Source organism: Ornithodoros turicata, chromosome 7 (genome assembly GCF_037126465.1).
Source record: "Ornithodoros turicata isolate Travis chromosome 7, ASM3712646v1, whole genome shotgun sequence".
Classification (NCBI taxonomy): Eukaryota; Metazoa; Arthropoda; class Arachnida; order Ixodida; family Argasidae; genus Ornithodoros; species Ornithodoros turicata.
Genome location: NC_088207.1, coordinates 23851169 through 23870890, shown reverse-complemented (window position 1 = coordinate 23870890; position 19722 = coordinate 23851169). Strand labels below are relative to the sequence as shown.

General features: G+C 46.1%; 1 protein-coding gene across 1 annotated transcript in view; it reads right to left on the bottom strand.

The window, feature by feature from the left end:
* The window catches only part of LOC135400364 (GRAM domain-containing protein 4-like), a 37549-nt gene extending 33644 nt beyond the window's left edge, over positions 1-3905 (bottom strand). The window contains exon 1 of the mRNA XM_064632207.1: positions 3737-3905. Within this exon, the coding sequence (XP_064488277.1) occupies positions 3737-3775 (39 nt within the window). The 5' untranslated portion in view covers positions 3776-3905. The remainder of the gene's footprint in view (positions 1-3736) is intronic.
* Between the last annotated feature and the right edge of the window lie 15817 nt (positions 3906-19722).

Below are 19722 nucleotides of genomic sequence, written 5' to 3'. Positions count from 1 at the left end.
ACGAACGTTGACGCTATTCCTCAGTGCTGTACTCCGTAGCTTTGCCAGTGGTAAAATAAATAGAAGCGTGTGCAAAGAGCACTACTGGAGCTACGGAGAGCAGCACTGAGAAATAGTCTCAACGTTCGTGCAAGCGGGCTGTGCGTGGTCTTCAAGATTACTCGCAGACGATTACTCGCAGATCGCAGCCGGACTTTCAACGGCCGTAGACATCGAGACAAGCCCCAATGGGCGCCATAGGGAGCCACTGGTAGCCACATACGTTCTGCTTTCGAAATCCTTTGCGGTGATTGGCTGGAATGTACGACACCGCGCCTTTTCTCGTCTGAATGAGGGAGAGGAGGCATCCAGCAGGCCATCTGACTTGCCGTCATTTAGTACCTTAGCATCTAGTGGCAACAAGTCATACAGATCATAGAGTGATGAAGGGATGTTTCTCCAACATGTACTGCCCTCTCCCATTCATTCGGGAAAGTACCCCAGCGCAGACGGGTCGGTCGCAAGCAACGCGGATAGATTTTGTAAAATATGCGCGCCGTGGAAATTTGCGTGAATATCTCAAACAACGTGGACACCAAAGAAACAAGGGAAAGGGTGCAGGCTAGCTGGTATAGATCCGTGTCTCTCGGTCTTCTTCATGAACGTGGACACCGTTATCGTAAATGCATTTTTGCACAATTATGAACAGCATAAGTGTCACAGAAAAGGCGTACGCCTCCCGTTTCGAACAAATCAGGGCAGATAACGATATCATTCGAGGTGATGGTTGGCTAGTTGCGTGCTATGCGGTGAAGTTCATTTTTAAGATTGTACGTGCGCTTACGGTAGACCGTTGCCATGGAAGCGGAGAGACGCTCTCCGTAATGCAACTTCGCCGACGCACCGCAAGCAGTTGAGCCAACTTCAACTTTGTGGACGCAAGCAACGCAAGCCATCTGCGCAATCAAATCAGGTAAATGCGCGCATGCGCTCTGACGCTAGGGGTGAGCTTTTTCGAGCGGAGAAGGGATAGAGAGAGTTCATTGGGGGAACGCAATGGACACAACGCAAATATGTGAATGGAGTGACGCGTGCGAAAGCGTAAGCTCGTTCTGTGAGGAAACGCGCGTAAACGCAAACCGCTGCACGGGAGCGTAAACGCAGCAATGTGAACCAGCATTAAGACGCTACGCATTGAACGTCCGGCTCTCGGCCGAGAGCTCCTTCCGCGAACGTTCTCGACGCATCGAAGGGGTCGATTGCATGCAACTACGTCGCACGATTTACACACCCGAAATTTAATAAGAACTAACGAGACGCTAATGGTAGGGGGCATATGAATTTATTTATGCAATAATTTGATATTCTTCAAGCCGATACTAGCCGAAATCCTATAGAAGGTGCTCACGCCGGACCTTATGGCGTACGCACGCTTCATACGATCGCGTGACGTCATTGAGTTCATAACCACTGCACATGCGCAATGACCGCGACGCTATCTTTTAGACTCACTTCACTGCGTGATGTCATAGCGATGCGGTGGCGCTACTGTCCTGTTCGGCGGGCAAAAATCGTGCGATCATCGAGTCACTGGGTGTTTTCGGTCGTTACTAAAGTCATGCCGCAAAGTGGTGTAGCTACTGGATGTGTTACGCGGTACAGAAAGGCTAAGTACGCCGTACACATCATGCGGTTTCCTACCACTGTTTGCCCACCAGCGGCGTCTACTCTATGCGCATGCGCAGATGCGCCCACTTGTTTACAAACAGAAGTGGGTCTTACTAACACTGCGTACCATATGAGATAGAGCCCCGACGGAGGAAAGGAAACGGAGTTAACGGATCGTAAAACGAAACTTCCTCGAGCAGGCACATTTGTACGACGTTCGAAAACACGAAGAGTTGCAACGGAAAAGCACACGTGCGTGTCTTCGGAGACACATTCATTAATTGTTCCATTGGAATTGCTCCCCACATTCATTCGCCTTGAACAGATCATCCTACTCTGCTGATGGCCGCATGCAGCCGTACTTCAGGAACCTTGGCCGATTAAACATACAGGAGAGAGGGAGAGAGAGAGAGAGAAAAACCGCATCCAACGTCGTTTTTTCCTTTAATTCTGCTGGCGCGCCTCCTCCGCGGTACCAACGAATATATATATATATATATATATATATATATATATATATATATATAAATCACTTTCCTAACGACACAATGCATTTGGATGTCGTTGAGTGATTGGAATGTGCTTCGTACGAGTAGCCTTGGTTGCACGTCACTATACAGTATATGCTTCTGTGCGAAGTATTTTTTTATGTTTTGCCGAAGTGTATATAGGAGCTGTTGTATAGTTAGCGTGTCGAATAACCCGTACCAAGTTTTTTCTTATACATGTCTAATCTACTATATTCTCACCCAATAATAAGGAACTAATTAATTCGCCTATACTATTCCATAAAAGTGGTTAATTTCGCGGTCCTGTTAAATCGCGAATTCGCTAGGCCTAACGTTCAGGGAATAGTAAGTTTCCCTTCAGCCGGGCGAGAGACACACAAACGGACACACACGTCTGAGTAGTCTGTGTCAGTTCGCTGTGCGTATATCTGCCCAGGCTCCGGGAAATATTAGCAACGCCTCGCCTATATCTGCTTGCTCGCGTTTTGTTTCTATGTTCTACAGCTTTGGGAATATTTCGCGAGGCATGTCGTATGCGGTTACAAACATGGCGCTCATCTGGGTCAGAATGCTGAAAGTGTGAAGCTTTCGCCAGGATATAGGTAATTCGCGGTGTTTCTGCGACATTCGCGCTTATAGAATCGAAACTTTTCCTGGTGAACTCGACGTTCGGACAATGAGTTATAGAGTTGAGAGGGAGGGTGGAATGACGTAATGATGCTCGAATGCGGCGCGGAATCGATGCTTAATAGACTAAATGTTGCCAGAATGTTTAATTATGAATTGCATTATGTTGGCGGATGATAACCGAACAAACCGGTCGAAGGAAAACACTTGACGTCAGCATGCGTGTATTCCAAGTCATTTGCTCATTTGATGTACGCCTTGGGCGCCAACGGGGTTGCCTGAATTTTAGGATGCACATGGACAGGTTCTAAGAGGAAAGTAAACAATTGCGCAAACAGCCGCATCATTATATCGATTGCTGCAGGCGTCACTGGACGGTTTCCAAAAAACAAACAAACAAAAACACAGAAGCTAAAAGTTGATTCGGAGGCATGCAACATTCAACCTTCGTTCAAGTGTCACCGTTGCACATAAACATGGAGAACATGTTTTCTAACATGCCATCGGCAGAAAAATACGTAGAGTACACGCTATCCTTATAGTGTAGTCAATGCAGATATCAACCCAACCCAACGTCCCTCCGAAACTCGAATCATAAATTAGCCTCCACATCGAAAAAAAACGAAACACACAGCAAACAGACCCGCAACCGGTCTGTCAATATTTGTCAGTCAAACACACACGCAGAAAAACTGACGTCATGCGAACTCGTAAGCTTAAACAAACAGCGAATGTTCCCACGTGATCGGCGTACCAGCCAATCATGGCGCTAGAATGACGGGCTTGTAAGACCACGTGACCGCTTCATAATTAATTCAAAAACAACACCATTGAGTTCACGTTTGGAATGGTAAAAGAGGGGACGGAGTAAACGAAAGTGAACGGGCGATTTCGAAGCATGCGCGGCAGGTGTACGGTGTTCAAGAGGGCACGTTGATTCGAAAACGACTTACAACTTGCTTGCGAAGCAGTCTTGGAGACGGTAGAGGCATCTCGACAGCGTCCTTACACTTGTTTCCACACACACACACACACAACAGTGTTCGCCGTATATTCCCGAGCGTGTTGTTCACCACAAATCGTATGTCGATACGTGCTCGAGGATTTGTCTCGATTTGAGCATTTGCCGTTCGCCGGCGAGACTTCAAGCGCGGCTTCTTACGTCAACCGAATCGAAGCCCGATTGGTCGAACCATTGTGCTACGTCATTTCGCCCCGAACGCCTTGATTGTCCCAAGGTTGACCGGCCGGTTGAGATGCGGTCTGTCACTCCTGGTTGCGCGACCTTGACAGGCCGAATGGTAGTGCCTCTATCTGCGCGAATCTGCGCGAAGATTGAAATCGGTAGTTGATGCCTGCTATTACCGGATGCTAGATGACGCGAAAGCTCACGACGGAAGTGCTCGGTTAAGTTTTGTTGTCCGTTGCCCATAGAGGGTCGGTATCGGTTTGTTTCATCTGGAGGTGTTGCATGGAAGTACACCGTTGTCTGATAGGAGATACGTTGAGGAACGTCACAGGTGAAGACTGACGTAGGTACACGTCTCAGCTGTGTGGTTTAGAGGGCTCGACCAGGTTAATGACGCCTGTGCTTAGAGAAAGGAAACGATGCAAATGGGCGATGGAGGTGCGTTTGGTCACGTTTCTGACGTCATATCTCTAGGTTTCTCGAAACACGTGGAAGGAAGATTGTTACTGTCAGGAAGTCAACAAAAAGTGAGATTGGTCTTGTGGGTTGTCCAGACGAAAGACTGCGTGGATGAGTTCTCTTACGAGAGACCCCAAGAATTGTGAGTGAGGAGGGGAACGATGTGGTTCCGGTTGGTATAAGTTATACGAAGAGGATCACTGTGATCTGCCGTGAGATTGCGTATGTGAACATAGCATACACTCTTAGAAATGAACTTCACCGCATAGCACGCTCCTAGCCAACTATCATTGCGAATGATATCGTTATCTTCCATGATTTGTTGAAAACGGGAGGCGTACGCCTTTTTTGTGACAATTATGAACAGCATAAGTGTCACAAAAAGGCGTACGCCTCCCTTTTTCAACAAATCATGGAAGATAACGATATCATTCGAGATGATGGTTGGGTACGAGCGTGCTATGCAGTGAAGTTCATTTCTAAGAGTGTATACATACACATATTATTCGGCAAAAAAGTTCCAGAGGCCAAGGCTACGGAAACGTTCTTTCATTCATAATGGTAGTGGCCGAACGTACGCTGTCCCCTTGAGCGACGAAACCAGTTACCCGTAAACAGCGCAGCCGCATCGCCGCAGTGTGTTTCGCCACGGTAAGAGAGAGTTTGCAGAACGTTGGGGGTACACTCTAAAAACAGAACTTCACCGCATAGCATGCTGTGCTCGAACCAGTGCCAAGAATGATAGGGCTTCTGATTGGAAGATAGAAGGGGGCGTACGCCTTTTTGTGGCAATTTCATATATCCATATTGCCACAAAAAGGCGTACGCCCCCTTGTTTCTTCGAATCAGAAGCGGTAACAATATCATTCGCGGCAATGGTTGGCGCGCAGCATGCTATGCGGTGAAGTTCTGTTTTTAGAGTATACCACATCTCAGTTACATAATAGATGTATGTCAATAATGACTGTTTTGGAGGAGGGCTAGGAGGAGGACTCCTTTGGTGAGGAGGCCCGGCTTTCCGAAACTGGAGGTGTTCATGAATAATAGTGTTCAACGTTCCCACAGAAAGGTCCGTCTTTCGAGCCAGTTCGAGACATGTTAATCGTTGGTCCTTGAGGATCAGGCGCTCCACAAGTTGGATGTTCTCAGGAACTCTGACACTGGGCTCTGAGCCGCCCCGGCCGGGATCGTCCTGCACCGATGTACGGCCCTCTCGGAACCGTTTGCACCACTCAAACGCTTTGCTGCGGCTAAGTGTATCGTGGCCATACTGAGCCTGAAGTCTTCTGTGAATTTCAGATGACCTTACGCCTTCATTCACGAGAAACTTCATGACAATTCGCTGTTCGATGTGCGCGCTCACCTCGTCGTCGGCCATCTTGTCCAGCACGTGTCTTCTGTTTTGCACAAACTTTGGACCACCACGTGGTGAACGCGGAGGCCTGTCGCGTGTGAAAATCACGAAAATGAAGTAGCGCGAGCCATTTGCAGACTCAGGAAACAGAAAGTCCCGGTTTCACTTGAACACCTCTCGTATTTTCGCGTTTCGGTGGAGGCCATTGTCGACGCGGCAACTTAAATTCGCGAAAAACGCGAACTCATATTTCTCGGTGACGTCAGTGTGAAGTACCTCGCGGGTACAGAGGGTTACCCGAGCGCTTACCAGTGGGCGGAGGGCTACGCGTGCGCTTATCGTCCTTTTCATCTTTATCGTCTTTTCATATCATTTTTCACCCTGGGTCGACGTCTTCCGCGATTTTTCAGCATGGGCCGACTTCACTCGCAATTTGTTTTCCACTACAACAGCTGTGCGGTGGGTGGTTTACATGCAAGTATAGATATGCAAAGGACAAGAATACACAAAAGTACAAGTGGAAATATATTTATTAATGTCAATGGTGCTGCGAAGGGAAAAAGTCCAGCCGAAAAACCTGAAACAGAAGAAACACAATACAATAAAACCCACATAATAAAGAATACACTTATTACAAATACGATGCCATAGCATTGAAGAGGTATCACACAGAAAGAACCAAACAAAATATTTTTATTAATGATAATCATACAGTATAGATACATCTCGAGGGAGACCGGCGCGTTTATTGACCCCCTCGGCCGACCTCACTCACGAATTTTTTTCCAGCGCCCGGTGGGTGGCGCGTGGGTGAGGGGCTGTGCGCTTACCGGTTAGTGAGGGCTGCGCGTACGATTGCCCTCGCGCATTTTTCCGCCTGGGCCGACTTCGTTCGTAATTTTCCCCGCTACAACAGCTCTGTGGCGCGCGGTTTACATGCAAGTATGTACGCTGGCAACACTGCCAAGTGATGCCGCCGTCGCACCTGGGCCGACTTCATTCGCGATTTTTCCATCTGAGCCTACTTCCCTTCGCAATTTTTTTCCCGTTACAACAGCTGCGCGGTGGGCAGTTTACACGCAAGTATAGACAAGCAAAGGACCATCATACGTAAAAGTACACGTTGAAATATATTTATTAAAGCAAATTGTGCCGAGAATTACGTTGTGACTCTGTGTGAAGGAGAAAACTCCAGCCAAGAAAACCTGAAGCAGAAGAAACACAATACAGTGCAATACACATAACAAAGAATATACTTACTTATTACAGGTATGAAGCAATAGCACTAAAGAGGTATCACACAGAAAGAAGCAAACACAATATTTTTTATAAATGGTAGTCATACACACAAGTTTCCAGTGAATCAGCATTAAAATGGAATAGCACATTTAATCACAGAAGATATTCTTAATCAATACGATTACAATCAAAATTGCAAGTTTCATTATAAAAACCCTAATATTCCTATATATGGGCACCGTCATTACAATAGTGGAGTTTCAGTTTCAGTTATAAGTTGTGGTAGATGTAAATAATTAATTGTGCACAACAGAGACCCTGGAAGACTATGGGATACATAGAGAGACGACACGAACACAAGAGGAAATAAAATCTATAACAAAGGACACTACATTTAGTTGAAGAAGACAATCTTAATCATTACGATTACAATCAAAATTGTGTTATTATAATAAGTCTGAGACGTGATCTCCATTATTGTGACACTAATAATGAGAAACAACACAACACGATCAACAGCTAGCACTAATACAGAGCCAAACCTGCGCATCATCAAACACTCAAACAGACACATGTAGGAAAATAATAGCGAAACAATCTATCTAAACAAGAAACATTACAAATTTAATACTTGGAGGGGAGGATTCTCGACCACCATAAACTTCCCCCTACACCCTCGTCAAGGTAGGAAGGATTCTCGTGTGGTCTTGTATGTACAGTCATTGAAAGCGGACGTTTTTTTTCTTACAAATGAAATGTTTTTGTAAATCAATTTCCATAATTCTCATGGCGACACCAGACGGATATTTATAACATTTCTAAACCAGATAGCTTAACAAATTTTTAAACAATAAAATGTGCATAAATATGCTTTTAGTTAAGTGTAGACGCGTACTTGAAAACAGAAGAAACAAGGAAGCATCAGCGAAGAGATGGACGGATTTTGTACTCGTTACCATAACTTATGGGAGGACATGATAAAAAACTGTTTCGAAAAAAGAAGAGCCGCGAAATGATTCTATTATCACCGCCTTTCAATACGTACGAGACATGGTCGTATTCGGAGATATGGTACACTCGGGGTACATTCGGGGATATGGTATACGCAAGCTTTAGCTCGCTCACTTTGACACGCGACGGTTTTAAGAGCTCGTTCGCGATGACAGAGAATTTAATCGAAGAGTTTGATAGTTTCTATATACATTACAATGCAATGCGGATTATCTACGCCATGGAGATGAATAATTACGAATATTTTTCGAATGAAATTTACTTAAAATTTGTACTTAAAAATTTACTTAGAAAGCATATTGTGAAATTACACTTTTTACAACTCAGTTCGTAAATTGGAACACCCGTTCAAATTTTAATTAAATACTTACTGTTGTGTGGTAGTCTCCACTTATCCTGGAAGTGTTCCGATAAATTTTAGCATTTAATGCAGAATCAAATATCTTCTATAGGATGTGTGACTATATGCACAACATTTTAATCTATATCATAAAAAAAAAATTGTAAGAAAGTGTGTACAGTGTTGACTTTGAAAATTTAAACAAGAACATTATGAGCTAAAACCTGCATGAGCATGATTTTCGGCTATTTTTTCCGATACGATAGCTCCTCAATATTCCTGTCAATTATCATGAATTTGAGTAAATTCGGCACGCTCTTCATGTTGGTGGGGTAAAAAAGTTACCTTTACTTGGCAAATTTCCGATTTCACTTCGCAAAAATTTACGTAATTAAATTTAGGTTACATGGCATTCACATCAGGAGCTGGCAAAAACCTAGTAAGAACAAATGCCGTTGACCGCATGATCCTAGGTGGCATAGTTTTTGTATTCGAATTCAGTGACACGCTTTCTGAGACACAGAAAAGCGTACGCCCCACACTCTCTTTTAAATCAGAAGCGGTAACCCTACCATTCGTGGCAATGGTTGGTGCAGAGCGTGCTATGCTATAATATTATTCATTTTATAATTTTATAATATTTTATAATACGACAACTACACGGCGTCAACGTCGGTTTTCACTGACGGGTCATCAACTCGGGGTGGATCGTCCTAGGCATTTGTCATTCCATCTCTGTCAGTCTCCTGTGGCCACCGTCTTTCTCACCGAACATCGTCTACGTGTGCCGAGCTTTACGCCATTCTATTTGCAATGCAAAAAATGTCAGCCAGTCGAGCTCAGTCCTGGGTCGTGGTTACAGATTCAAGACCCGCGCTCCAGTGTGTGGCCAACTTGGGGATACGTGAATCCCTCGGTCCTGTTGTCTTTGACATCCTGCAAGCTTATAAGAAGGCGACCATTGCAGGGCACACTGTAGCATTGCAGTGGATTCTCGGACATGTCGGTATCAGCGGCAACGAAGAAGCAGACAGAGCCGCATTGTGCGCCCATCAGCACGCAGCTTTTTCCCCGATAATGATGCCGTCGTGCGACCGGAGACACCTCCTCTCGACACTCACCGGTCCCAAGATGCAGGCTCAGTGGGAACATGACAGAGCTCACTCCCTTCTCTCTTATGTAAACCTCACGCTTTCTCTCGTCCTTCCTACGCGACTACCGCGCGCCTTTACTGCTCTCTTCCACCGCATGAGGCTCAACGTTTCCTTTACACCTGCCTTTCAACACCGTCCCGGCTCCACCTCGTCTTCCCTCTGCCCCACTTGTGGAGTACACGGCGACCTCAGCCACGTCATCGTGGCTTGTGGGCAATACCACCACGAGCGTGCACTAATGAAAGTCTCTATGCAACGCATTGACAAGCGGCCGTTCAACCTAGCGAAACTCGTCTTCTGGCGGAGTACTTGTGCTCCACCGGTCCGGCGACGGCTCTTTGAAAGCCCCCATCATCTTCCCTTCATCCTCTCCCAATGCGAAATAGGGCAGTGTACCGCCTCAGCGGCGGTGAATGGCCCACCCCATCACCATCCAATGTACGTGTGTGTGTGTGTTTATAATATCCCAAAAGGTCCTTGCGGGCATTGCTATCGTCCTACTGTTGTTGTTTTCAACGAAATTCGATGCGGATGACGGATATGATAGTGATGATGATGTGATTAAAAAAAAACAGAAAAATAAAGAAAGAAACGAGGATGTGAGTTGCGACGAAGTCGAACTGACTACCCCAGTACGCTTACACACAGAAAGTACAAACAGATGAACGAGTTAAAATGATGTAGCTCGAACGCTGTAGCTGTAAGTTCAACATGTAGCTCAAAAGTTTCAATCAACGTGAGTGTAAAATGTCGGAATCGCTGGGAGCACACACGGCACCCATTCAGCGAGCCGTGGAATGTCCATAATCCCAGTTGTATGTAGAAAATCTTCAAGTGCCCTCAGCGCCTCGTCGGACGATTGAGCACTTAACAGTTTCTCGATGTCGAAGGCTCGGGGGAGTCCACACGAGAGAGCTTGTCTCTAATATCCTTCGAGCATTAACCTGACACCTGAGAAGGATGTGTTCTACGACCTCTATACAACGCCACACCCACTACAGTTCGACAAGTCTCACTTTCCCCCTTTTGAAGAGAAGACGTGCGTTGTACGGTACATTCAGCCGTAGTCCATGTAGGATATGAATGGGCTATACTACTTGTACTACTACGTTGTACTTGATATATTCTGAATAGGATCATATATCCTGCAGCAAAAGTTCAATCAACGTATCTTTTCCTTCACGGACACTGCTGTGGTCCTAGCGCGGTTCTCTGGCTTAGAGTGCCTCTACATTCGTCGTACATCGCAGATATTGCGCCTTACGAAGTCGACATAAGTTGAAAAATTCTGCTCGCACACGCGGAGACATGTCCCGGTGAGCGGAATACCCGCTGCCGCGTCAGATTTCAAACAGCCACAGCAGCTCCAAGTAAACTAACAAAGTGAACGATTTGCGTTAATAATAACTTGCGCTAATTTGCGTTAATAATAACTTGCGCCGGAGACTGCGCTGTTCTCCGGCGAAGAAAGGGCAAATTGGCGTCCCATTGCTAGGCGACGCAGCCTCGCCGGACCCAAGATGGCCGGCTCGCTCGCCGGCGTGGCTCAGTGTCGCTACTCTGCTCACTATTTAGTGACTATAGCGCGGATATAACCGCTCCCGCGCACACCTTTAGCGATAACCCTATATACATTCGTGACAATGTTTGGCGCACGGCGTGCTAAGTGGCGAAGTGCCAACGCCACCTAACCACTAAGCCACATCTTAACCCCGCTTAGAAGTCGACCCAGGATGCATATTCCCCCAGGGCTTTAGTCGTGACGTTGTCCACACTCTTAGAAAAAGGGGTGGAGTAGTTGCGCCTTTTGGGAGGTAACGGTTGTCGCATATGTTGTGCCTGAAAGGTTGCAATATTCTACCTACTATACCTCACTCTCAGCCACGGGTGAGAGGGTTACAGCATCTGATTCGGATAGCGAGGGGGGCGCACGCGTTTTTGTAGCAGTTTGGATATACAGTCAAACTCCTTTATAGCGAACACCTTTTTAACGAAAATACCACTACAGCAATTTTTTTTTGCGGTCCCGCTGGAGCCTATGGGTCCAATAATAGACATCCTTTTTCACGAAAATACCTTTACTGCGATTTTTTCTTGCTGTCCCCTGAGTTTCTTTGCAAAGGAGTTTGACTGTATGATAATTGCTTTTGCCGCCCTTTTACAGCCTTTGTCAGACGCTATGTTGGCCTATAGGTCGTAACTATGGAAGTTGCCACCTTTTAACACCCTTTTTTCTTGGAGTGCACCTGTGTGAGGTCGACAACGACGAGCCCTTTGACAAGCACCACCACCCAACGCCACCTCCTCCACTACATTGACACACATAGGGTGATTTCACATGACGCGGGGCCGGTGCTAGGGGTGTGCGGGGCCTGGGGCAAAGGCACATCGCGGGGCCTGTTTCACACCAGCAGTAATGAAAAGATAAGAAATGATAAGGCTTTCGCAGTGGGAGATTCAGTACGGGAAATTGTAGTAGGGAGAGAAGGGTGCGAAATCCTCGGTATAGCTTGGAGGGTTGGCGGATTTTTCTTAAAAGTGGGACTTTTTCTCAACACATGACGGAATGGCACATAACACATTATTCTCTCATTTGCGTGCGATTAAGTGCATACTCGATATTTAAAAAAAAGTAATCTCTGGCTGAGGGCTTCGTGCGCGGGGCCTATGCAAGCGCGGGGCCTAAGGCGGTCGCCTTACTCGCCTACCCCTATCGCCGGCCCTGCATGACGTCAAACAAACGCGTTTCGCCGCCATGGTGGTGGTCACTTTTTCGGCGCAGCTGCCGAGATTATCCAGCGTTTGCTCGAAAACAAAGCCTTGAAGAGTGTTTCGAAATCAGGTCGCGTCCGTACCCTGCTTCTGTCCCGAAGACACTTCGTCATTGTCGCTCTCACATTTTCTTTACGAAAACTACGGTTGTCGTGTTGAAAAATAGTGCAGTTTGTCATGTTTCAATGCCGCTAGCACGAAAAGTGACCACCAGTGGGCGGAGCTTACCAGCATGCCACGTCACCGCCACATCTCAATGTGACGTAGGTGAAAACTCCCTATAGCCAGAAGTCGTCTGCTACAGCGATTCGCCATTCTATCTGTTCAAGAATTCGCAAAGAACTCGGGTAAATAGTCTTGAGAAAAATATTGGAACGTTTTGCGCTTTATTTTGTTTTTCCATTTATTACGCGGGGATGTTCGCTACTCGCAGACGACAGTGGCTGCCCGTGCGGCTGACAGTGGCTCGTTTCCATTGCTATACGACCGCTGAAAGCCCGTTCGTGATTGGCTACGGCCGTTGGAAACAAGATACTCATTGGCTGACGCTCAGTGTTTACATCACGGGAACGAGTAAGCAGGCTTTCTCTATTTGGACGGTGTTGGAAGTGCTCTCGTTAGAGTGTAGAAGGGAGACGCCAACTGTCGATGACGCCATGTCCCTTGCAGAATCCGAATCTATGGGGTTTGCCCGCTGCCTTCGAAAATTCGTGGAAGCGTGCAATGTTTACTGATGACATTCAGAATTTGCGTTTTTGAGTGAAAAAAAAAAAAAAGAATAGAAAAAAAAAACATTTAAAAAGTAGTGGCACTTTAAACGGAACCGTAAAAGCGACACACGATAACTCAACATTGACTGCATTAGTTATGCGCACTCGTTTTAGAAACTGTCATTTCTTTCTTTCCTTCTTTATTCGTTGTTAATATTTATACAAAACTGGAAGGCTCCCCCGGTAAGAGCTGGGCAACTCTGGGTCACAATGTGGCAGCTTCAGTTATTTGACGGTGGTTCGTGGTAACTTGGGTCACCTGTTTTAGAATTCCGTTGTAGAATTTAGGATTGCTTTAGAACTGCACTATTTTCTGAATACTTTTCTTTGTGTACCCATTAGTACATCAACCAGACCGCTGCGGACGTGACCATTTTTGTCCCCCGTGGGCCTTTTACACGCGATAATATCTCAACCACTCACACCAGTCAAGACCTCTTCACGCTGTCGAGACAAGCAGAAACAGCGACGTGTGCGCATTTTCTGCAGACACACGCTGAGCTTCATTCTTGCTCTGGGTATTCTCACCGCATAGGCAAACACTACTGGCGCCATCCATGTACACTTCGGAGGAAGAAGGTGGAATGACAGACCTAGCCTATCATGCCGACACGCCCCAAACCGTAATGAGGATTCAATAATTTGCTTTGCTTCAATTAAATTTGATTTCAATAATTTCAATTTAATTTGATTCTATAATTGGCGTTGCATCGCGACATGAGAGAGGACTGTCCAACAAAGTATACTTCGGGTGTGTTCATGCAGTCCCTTCAGTGTCGTTCTTCTGACCCAAACAGCACAACATCTTGTCTCAATATTGGCCGGCTATTGGCAATATAGTGGTTCAATATCGGACCAATATTGCATATATCGAGCCAGTATTGGGTCAACGTAGCAGCGCTCTTCATGGCCTCGGAAACATGAATGGTTTATTGCATCATGTACACGTGCACTCTTAAAAATGAACTTCACCACATAGCACGCTCCTAGCCAACCATCATCCCGAATGACAACGTTCTCGCCCCTGATTTGTTGAAAACGGGAGGAGGAGCCTATTTTGTGCCATTATGCACGGCACAAAATAGGCTCCTCCTACCGTTTTCAACAAATCTAGGGCGAGAACGTTGTCATTCGGGGTGATGGTTGGCTAGGAGCGTGCTATGTGGTGAAGTTCATTTTTAAGAGTGTGTATACTGCAGGGTTAATCTCTTTATTCTCTACATGCCGTAGCTGGCGAGGCACGAACCCCTGAACCAATTTCTCAGTCTGACATCAACAAGGCGAGAACCTCGGCCAGTCCTATTGGTCCTTGAATGCACGTGACCTTTTCCGCGTCACCTCATTGGCGGGAATGCCTGCCGTTATGTCGCAGCTGGACGAGTTTTCGCATTTTATCCGAAACCGCAACCGGGCCGTTGTAATGCGGGTAGAAGCGAATTTACCCGAGGACGCCGCCGATCAAAAAACGACAGTCTGACGCAACGCCAGGGCCCCTATTCTCGTCGAAGTAATCGACCTCGATTACTTTTTGTCTCGCCTGACGTTGGTCGTTACGTGAAGAAGGCGCGAAGAACAGAAATGAATGTTACGCGCCCTTAAGCAATAGTCGAACACTTGATCCTGCATTCTTCATGCTTTATCTACCTTGTCACTTTATCCCGGTGCCGGCTGTGCTGTCTGGAGGTTCTCTTGGGTTTAGCTCAGACGCTGTCAGACACACTATTAGAAAAAAAGGGTGGAGCAGTTACACCATGTGACCTTTTAGCAGCATGTGACCTTTTAGGAGGTAATAGTTGTCGCATATATTCCGCCTAAAAGGTTGCAAAGTGCTACCTGCCACTCACTCTCTGCCACGAATGGCAGGGTTACTGCTTCTCGTCCGGTGGGCGAGGGAGGCGTACGCCTTTTTGTAGCAATTTGGATATATGATAATATTGCTAACACGCCATTTTACACCCTTTATCTCGACGCTATGTTGACTTAGGTGGTAACTATAGAAGTTACCACGTTTTCGCACCCCTTTTTCTTAGTGTGCTTAGTTCCCTTAGAAGTCGGCCCAGGACGCACATTCCTCCCAGAGCGTTAGTCGTGACGTTGCCCACCTCTGTGAGGCGAGCTCTTTTATTAGCGCCACCACAACAACCATCACCAATAGTCGAGCACTTGGTTATGCATTCTTCCTGCTTTATCTATACGCTATCACGAAGTAATCGGGGTCGATTACTTTGACGAGAATAGGGCCCCAGAAATGTCTGATGTTCTCAAAGTGCGCTGATGTGACATATTCTGATGTCTCTAATGTCTTCGAAACACTTTGATTGACAAAGGCCTAACCCTTACCCCCCTGTACCCTTTGACGTCTCAGGATTCAGGAACACGCTGGTGTGACATCAGAGAAATCGGATGCGCCCTCTGATGTTTTTACCGACAAGTTGTTGTTTTCGTTTTGCTGTTTCTCTGCTGTCCTTCGAACCGGCTTTGATGTTCTGATGTTGCCGTGCTGTGCTAATATTGCATCCCGATTGCCCTCGCATCGAACATGCGCAACCGTAGTTGTCAGATGTAAATCTCGGTGGGTTGGCGTGCACGATTGTGGGAATGCCTGCTGTTGCAATCCGTTTCAATCGCCTTTAATCTGTGGCTATATCACGTTGTACATATACGTTCAGCGTTGGTTTTCAAGTCATACCCGTCAAGTGCGTAGGAATGTTCTTTTGTGCGTTCGTGGAGTTCGACGAAGGCAAAAAGCCGTCGGTCACGACAACTGATATCAAGGGCCCAACAACTTGTGTATGGTTTCCAGTATGAGCAAGAGCTTGACCCAGTGATTTTCCCAGGATTTTCTTCCAGGGGGGGTGTTGGAAATCACTGGGGGTGGGAGGGGTGCGGCATAATATGTGACGGTTTCGCATGACGTCACAACCATGTGACCATATCCTATGACATCACGTATGATGTGACCCAGTGGTTTTTCCCAGGATTTCCGTTTTGGGGGAGTCGGGATTTAAAGGAGTGGAATGGGGGGGGGGGGGGTACAGATGCGCTTTAGAAGACTTGCCCATTAACAACTGTGTTTCTGACTAAATGTAGCCACATTCAATTTTCAAACAGTAACGCTTTATTACGGTGAATATTATTTTGCTGCTCTCAAAATACCACCTAGGTAGATCAGGGTTGCGAGCATCTTCATTTCTGGTAAAAACGTTGTGTGACGTTTAAAACAGAAAACGAGGACAGATCACGAGAAACGCAAAAAGAAAAAGAAAAAAGGAAAAAAGAACACACATATGACGCAGACCAGTTCTCTTCATGTGAAGCGGTAAGTTTCCCCTTCATGGCCTCCTTGGTTTCCGGACCCATTTTTCAAAAGCTTTATCTATTAACTCGTGGTACTTGTTGGTGCTGCCATCAGGCGTCACCTGCTGTCGCGTAATCTGTGGTTCTTCGATGAATATCTTCATCAGAGCGTCAACATGCGGAGGAAGCGATTCCGAAGGTTCTGAGGAGAGTATTCGATTCATAGAACCATTTATGAAATCAACATTTTAGTGCGAGAGCAAAACACTCGGTCTCGTTCCTGCATATCTCATTCACAAGTACAGTTACCACACATTTAGCAACGTGATCCACCGAGTGCACCGTACTCTCGCACGATGATCCGGTGTAACCACGCTAAACTGCTGTTACTTTTTTTATGCTTTACTCAGAGCGTTAAAAACCAGTAGGCATCGTAAATATCAAGGCTTGATTTGAATACTAGACAGGGCAGCCAGGATGACACTCCACTGGGGGAGGGGGGTGTCTCATGAGCAATTCCTGGGGGGGGGGGGTTGTCAAATTTTTGGGGGTGTTAGGGCTGTGTGGAGGGGTGCTGGGAAAATCACTGGCTTGACCGCTTTTGCAACGAGACCAAGAGACACGCTGTGGATATTTATCACATTTAATCATTCACATGTTCCATTACGTGTAAGTGATTCTTAGTCTGGTACATACTCCACTCTTAAAAATGAACTTCACCGCATAGCACGCTCCTAGTCAACCATAATCTCGAATGATATCGTTATCTGCAGTGATTTGTTGAAAACGGGAGGCGTACGCCTTTTCTGTGACACTTATGCTGTTCATAATTGTCACAGAAAAGGCGTACGCCTCCCGTTTTCGACAAATCAGGGGTGTGAACGACGTCACTCGGGATGATGGTTGGCTAGGAGCGTGCAATGAGGTGAAGTTCATTTTTAAGAGTGTACTGGTATTTAACACGGTACACTCTTAGAAATGAACTTCACCGCATAGCACGCTCCTAGCCAACCATCATCACAAATGATATCGTTGTCTGCCGTGATTTGTTGAAAACGGGAGGCATACGCCTCCTGTTTTCAGCAAATCATTTCTAAGAGTGTAGGCAGGCAGGTTATCTGCCCTTCTTTGTTGAAAACGGGGGCGTACGCCTTTTTTGACACTTATGCTGTTCATAATGTAACAAAAAAGGCGTACGCATCCCGTTTTCAACAAATAAGGGCACACTCTAAAAACTGAGCTTCACTGCATAGCACTCTCCTTGGTTCTTGGTTTAAGGGTAGGGAAGGTTAGCCATCCTGGGGGAGGCCTGCCATCGTTCCGAGTGACATCGTTCTCTCACCTGATTTGTTGAAAACGGAAGGAGTACGCCTTTTTGTGACACTTATGCAGAAATGTTAATTGTCACAAAAAGGCGTACGCCCCTACTTTCCACAAATAAAGATTCATAGAAGTATATCACTCTGTACAATGGTTGGCCTTCAGCGTGCTATGTGGTGAAGCTTTGTTTTAAGAGTGCAGATAACGATATCATACGAGGTGACGGTTTGCTAGGAGTGTGCTATGCGGTTAAGTTAATTTTTAAAAGTGTAGGTCTCCTGAAGGAGTCTCCTAGGTCACTCTTCTACTCATATTACAAAAGCACAAGTACAAAAGCACAAATGTCACAGCAAGATATTCAAGACACGTCCCCAACGAGTGCATATATTTTTAGATGTTCACATAGCGGTGCATGGAGCCTGTATTGTAGTTTGTTATAATACATATATTGAAAAAGATGAGTTGGCTCAAATAAATATGTTATACAAAACGCAACCCTCTGTGAGCTGGCACGTTATTTTCTGTCGTGTGTCCTATATAGATGATGATTTGGAACACCTCTTCGCGCGCGAACAGCTGCCTCATTTGCATGCACATCAGCATGCCAAGGCACGTTTTAGCGCGACATCAGGACAGCAAGGTCTGGCTTAGAGGAGGGGGGATATGTGAGAAGAAAAGAGAAAATATGGAGATGTTTGGCTTGACATCGGAACATCAGAGCATGGTATGACATCGGGACATCAAGACCTGTCCGATGCGACATCAGGACATCAAGGTCGGAAATTACAGCCTGATGTTAGGTTCACATAAGGATTTATTGATGTCGTTTTTGATTATAGCCATTGACAATGAACTTCTACCCGCAAATCGCCAAACTGCATGGGTATCCGCGACTAACCGCGGGTGTACCCGCATCCGCGCTCATCCTCTATACGTATTACCCCTGTAAAGCTTAACGATGATTCTCCTGGAAAACTTCCAGGTTCACATCCTCCCAAATTACCTCGTTCCTTGTCTCTTTCCAAATTTATTTCTCTTTGCACTTGCCTGAGTCGTATACTGTGCCTGCTGTCTCCGGCGCAAATAACTAGAAGCATATAGTATATCGCCGCCACTGTTTGAATAGTCAAGTCGTATATTAGCGAGAAAGAAGCGTGCATATACTGCATTACTGGATCACAATTTCCTTCACGTGTCGAAAGTGACTGTCATCTCTTCCACGATTAAGACCCCGTGCAAGGGGAAAGCGTTGGCCTTTCGCACGAGAACTAACGATTCCCCAGGTCTTTCAGGAAGCTCAGAGACAGTGACGCATGACGGACGGCTTGTACGCGCATAACGTTTCCACATCGAATGTTACTTCATCCCATGGCTTTTATGTGGGCTCTCTGACGTGAACACGTAATCGTTTCGAAATACACCCGCCGTCACGATTCGCAGGAACCTGCATTTTGCTGCACAGTAGTTCTGTATCACTTGTACTTTCTGTTCCGGTCTGTTCTTCCCGTTTGAAGGGAGTGGCAACTCCCTTAATACTCCCCTACAGGTTCGCTGGATTTTTCTTCGTCTATGTTCTTACCGTTGTGCGTCCTACACTCTTAAAAATGAACTTCACCACATAGCACGCTCCTAGCCAACCACCATCCCGAATGACAACGTTCTCGCCCCTGATTTGTTGAAAACGGCAGGAGGAGCCTATTTTGTGCCGTGCATAATAGACCCAAAATAGGCTCCTCCTCCCGTTTTCAACAAATCTAGGGCGAGAACATTGTCATTCGGGGTGATGGTTGGCGAGGAGCGTGCTATGTGGTGAAGTTCATTTTTAAGAGTGTAGTGGCATGCTTTACGTAATTCCTTCGAGCACTCCATAAACACATAAATAAATATATATCTCCTATATAAGTATGCTAATCCCCAATGCGGGTATGCAAGTATTATATGGTGCGTACACACGCGTATATTTACTAAAATCCTTCAGGAAGTCTTCACTGATGTACATTTTCAATGCTGACGGACAATAATAAGGTACAACGA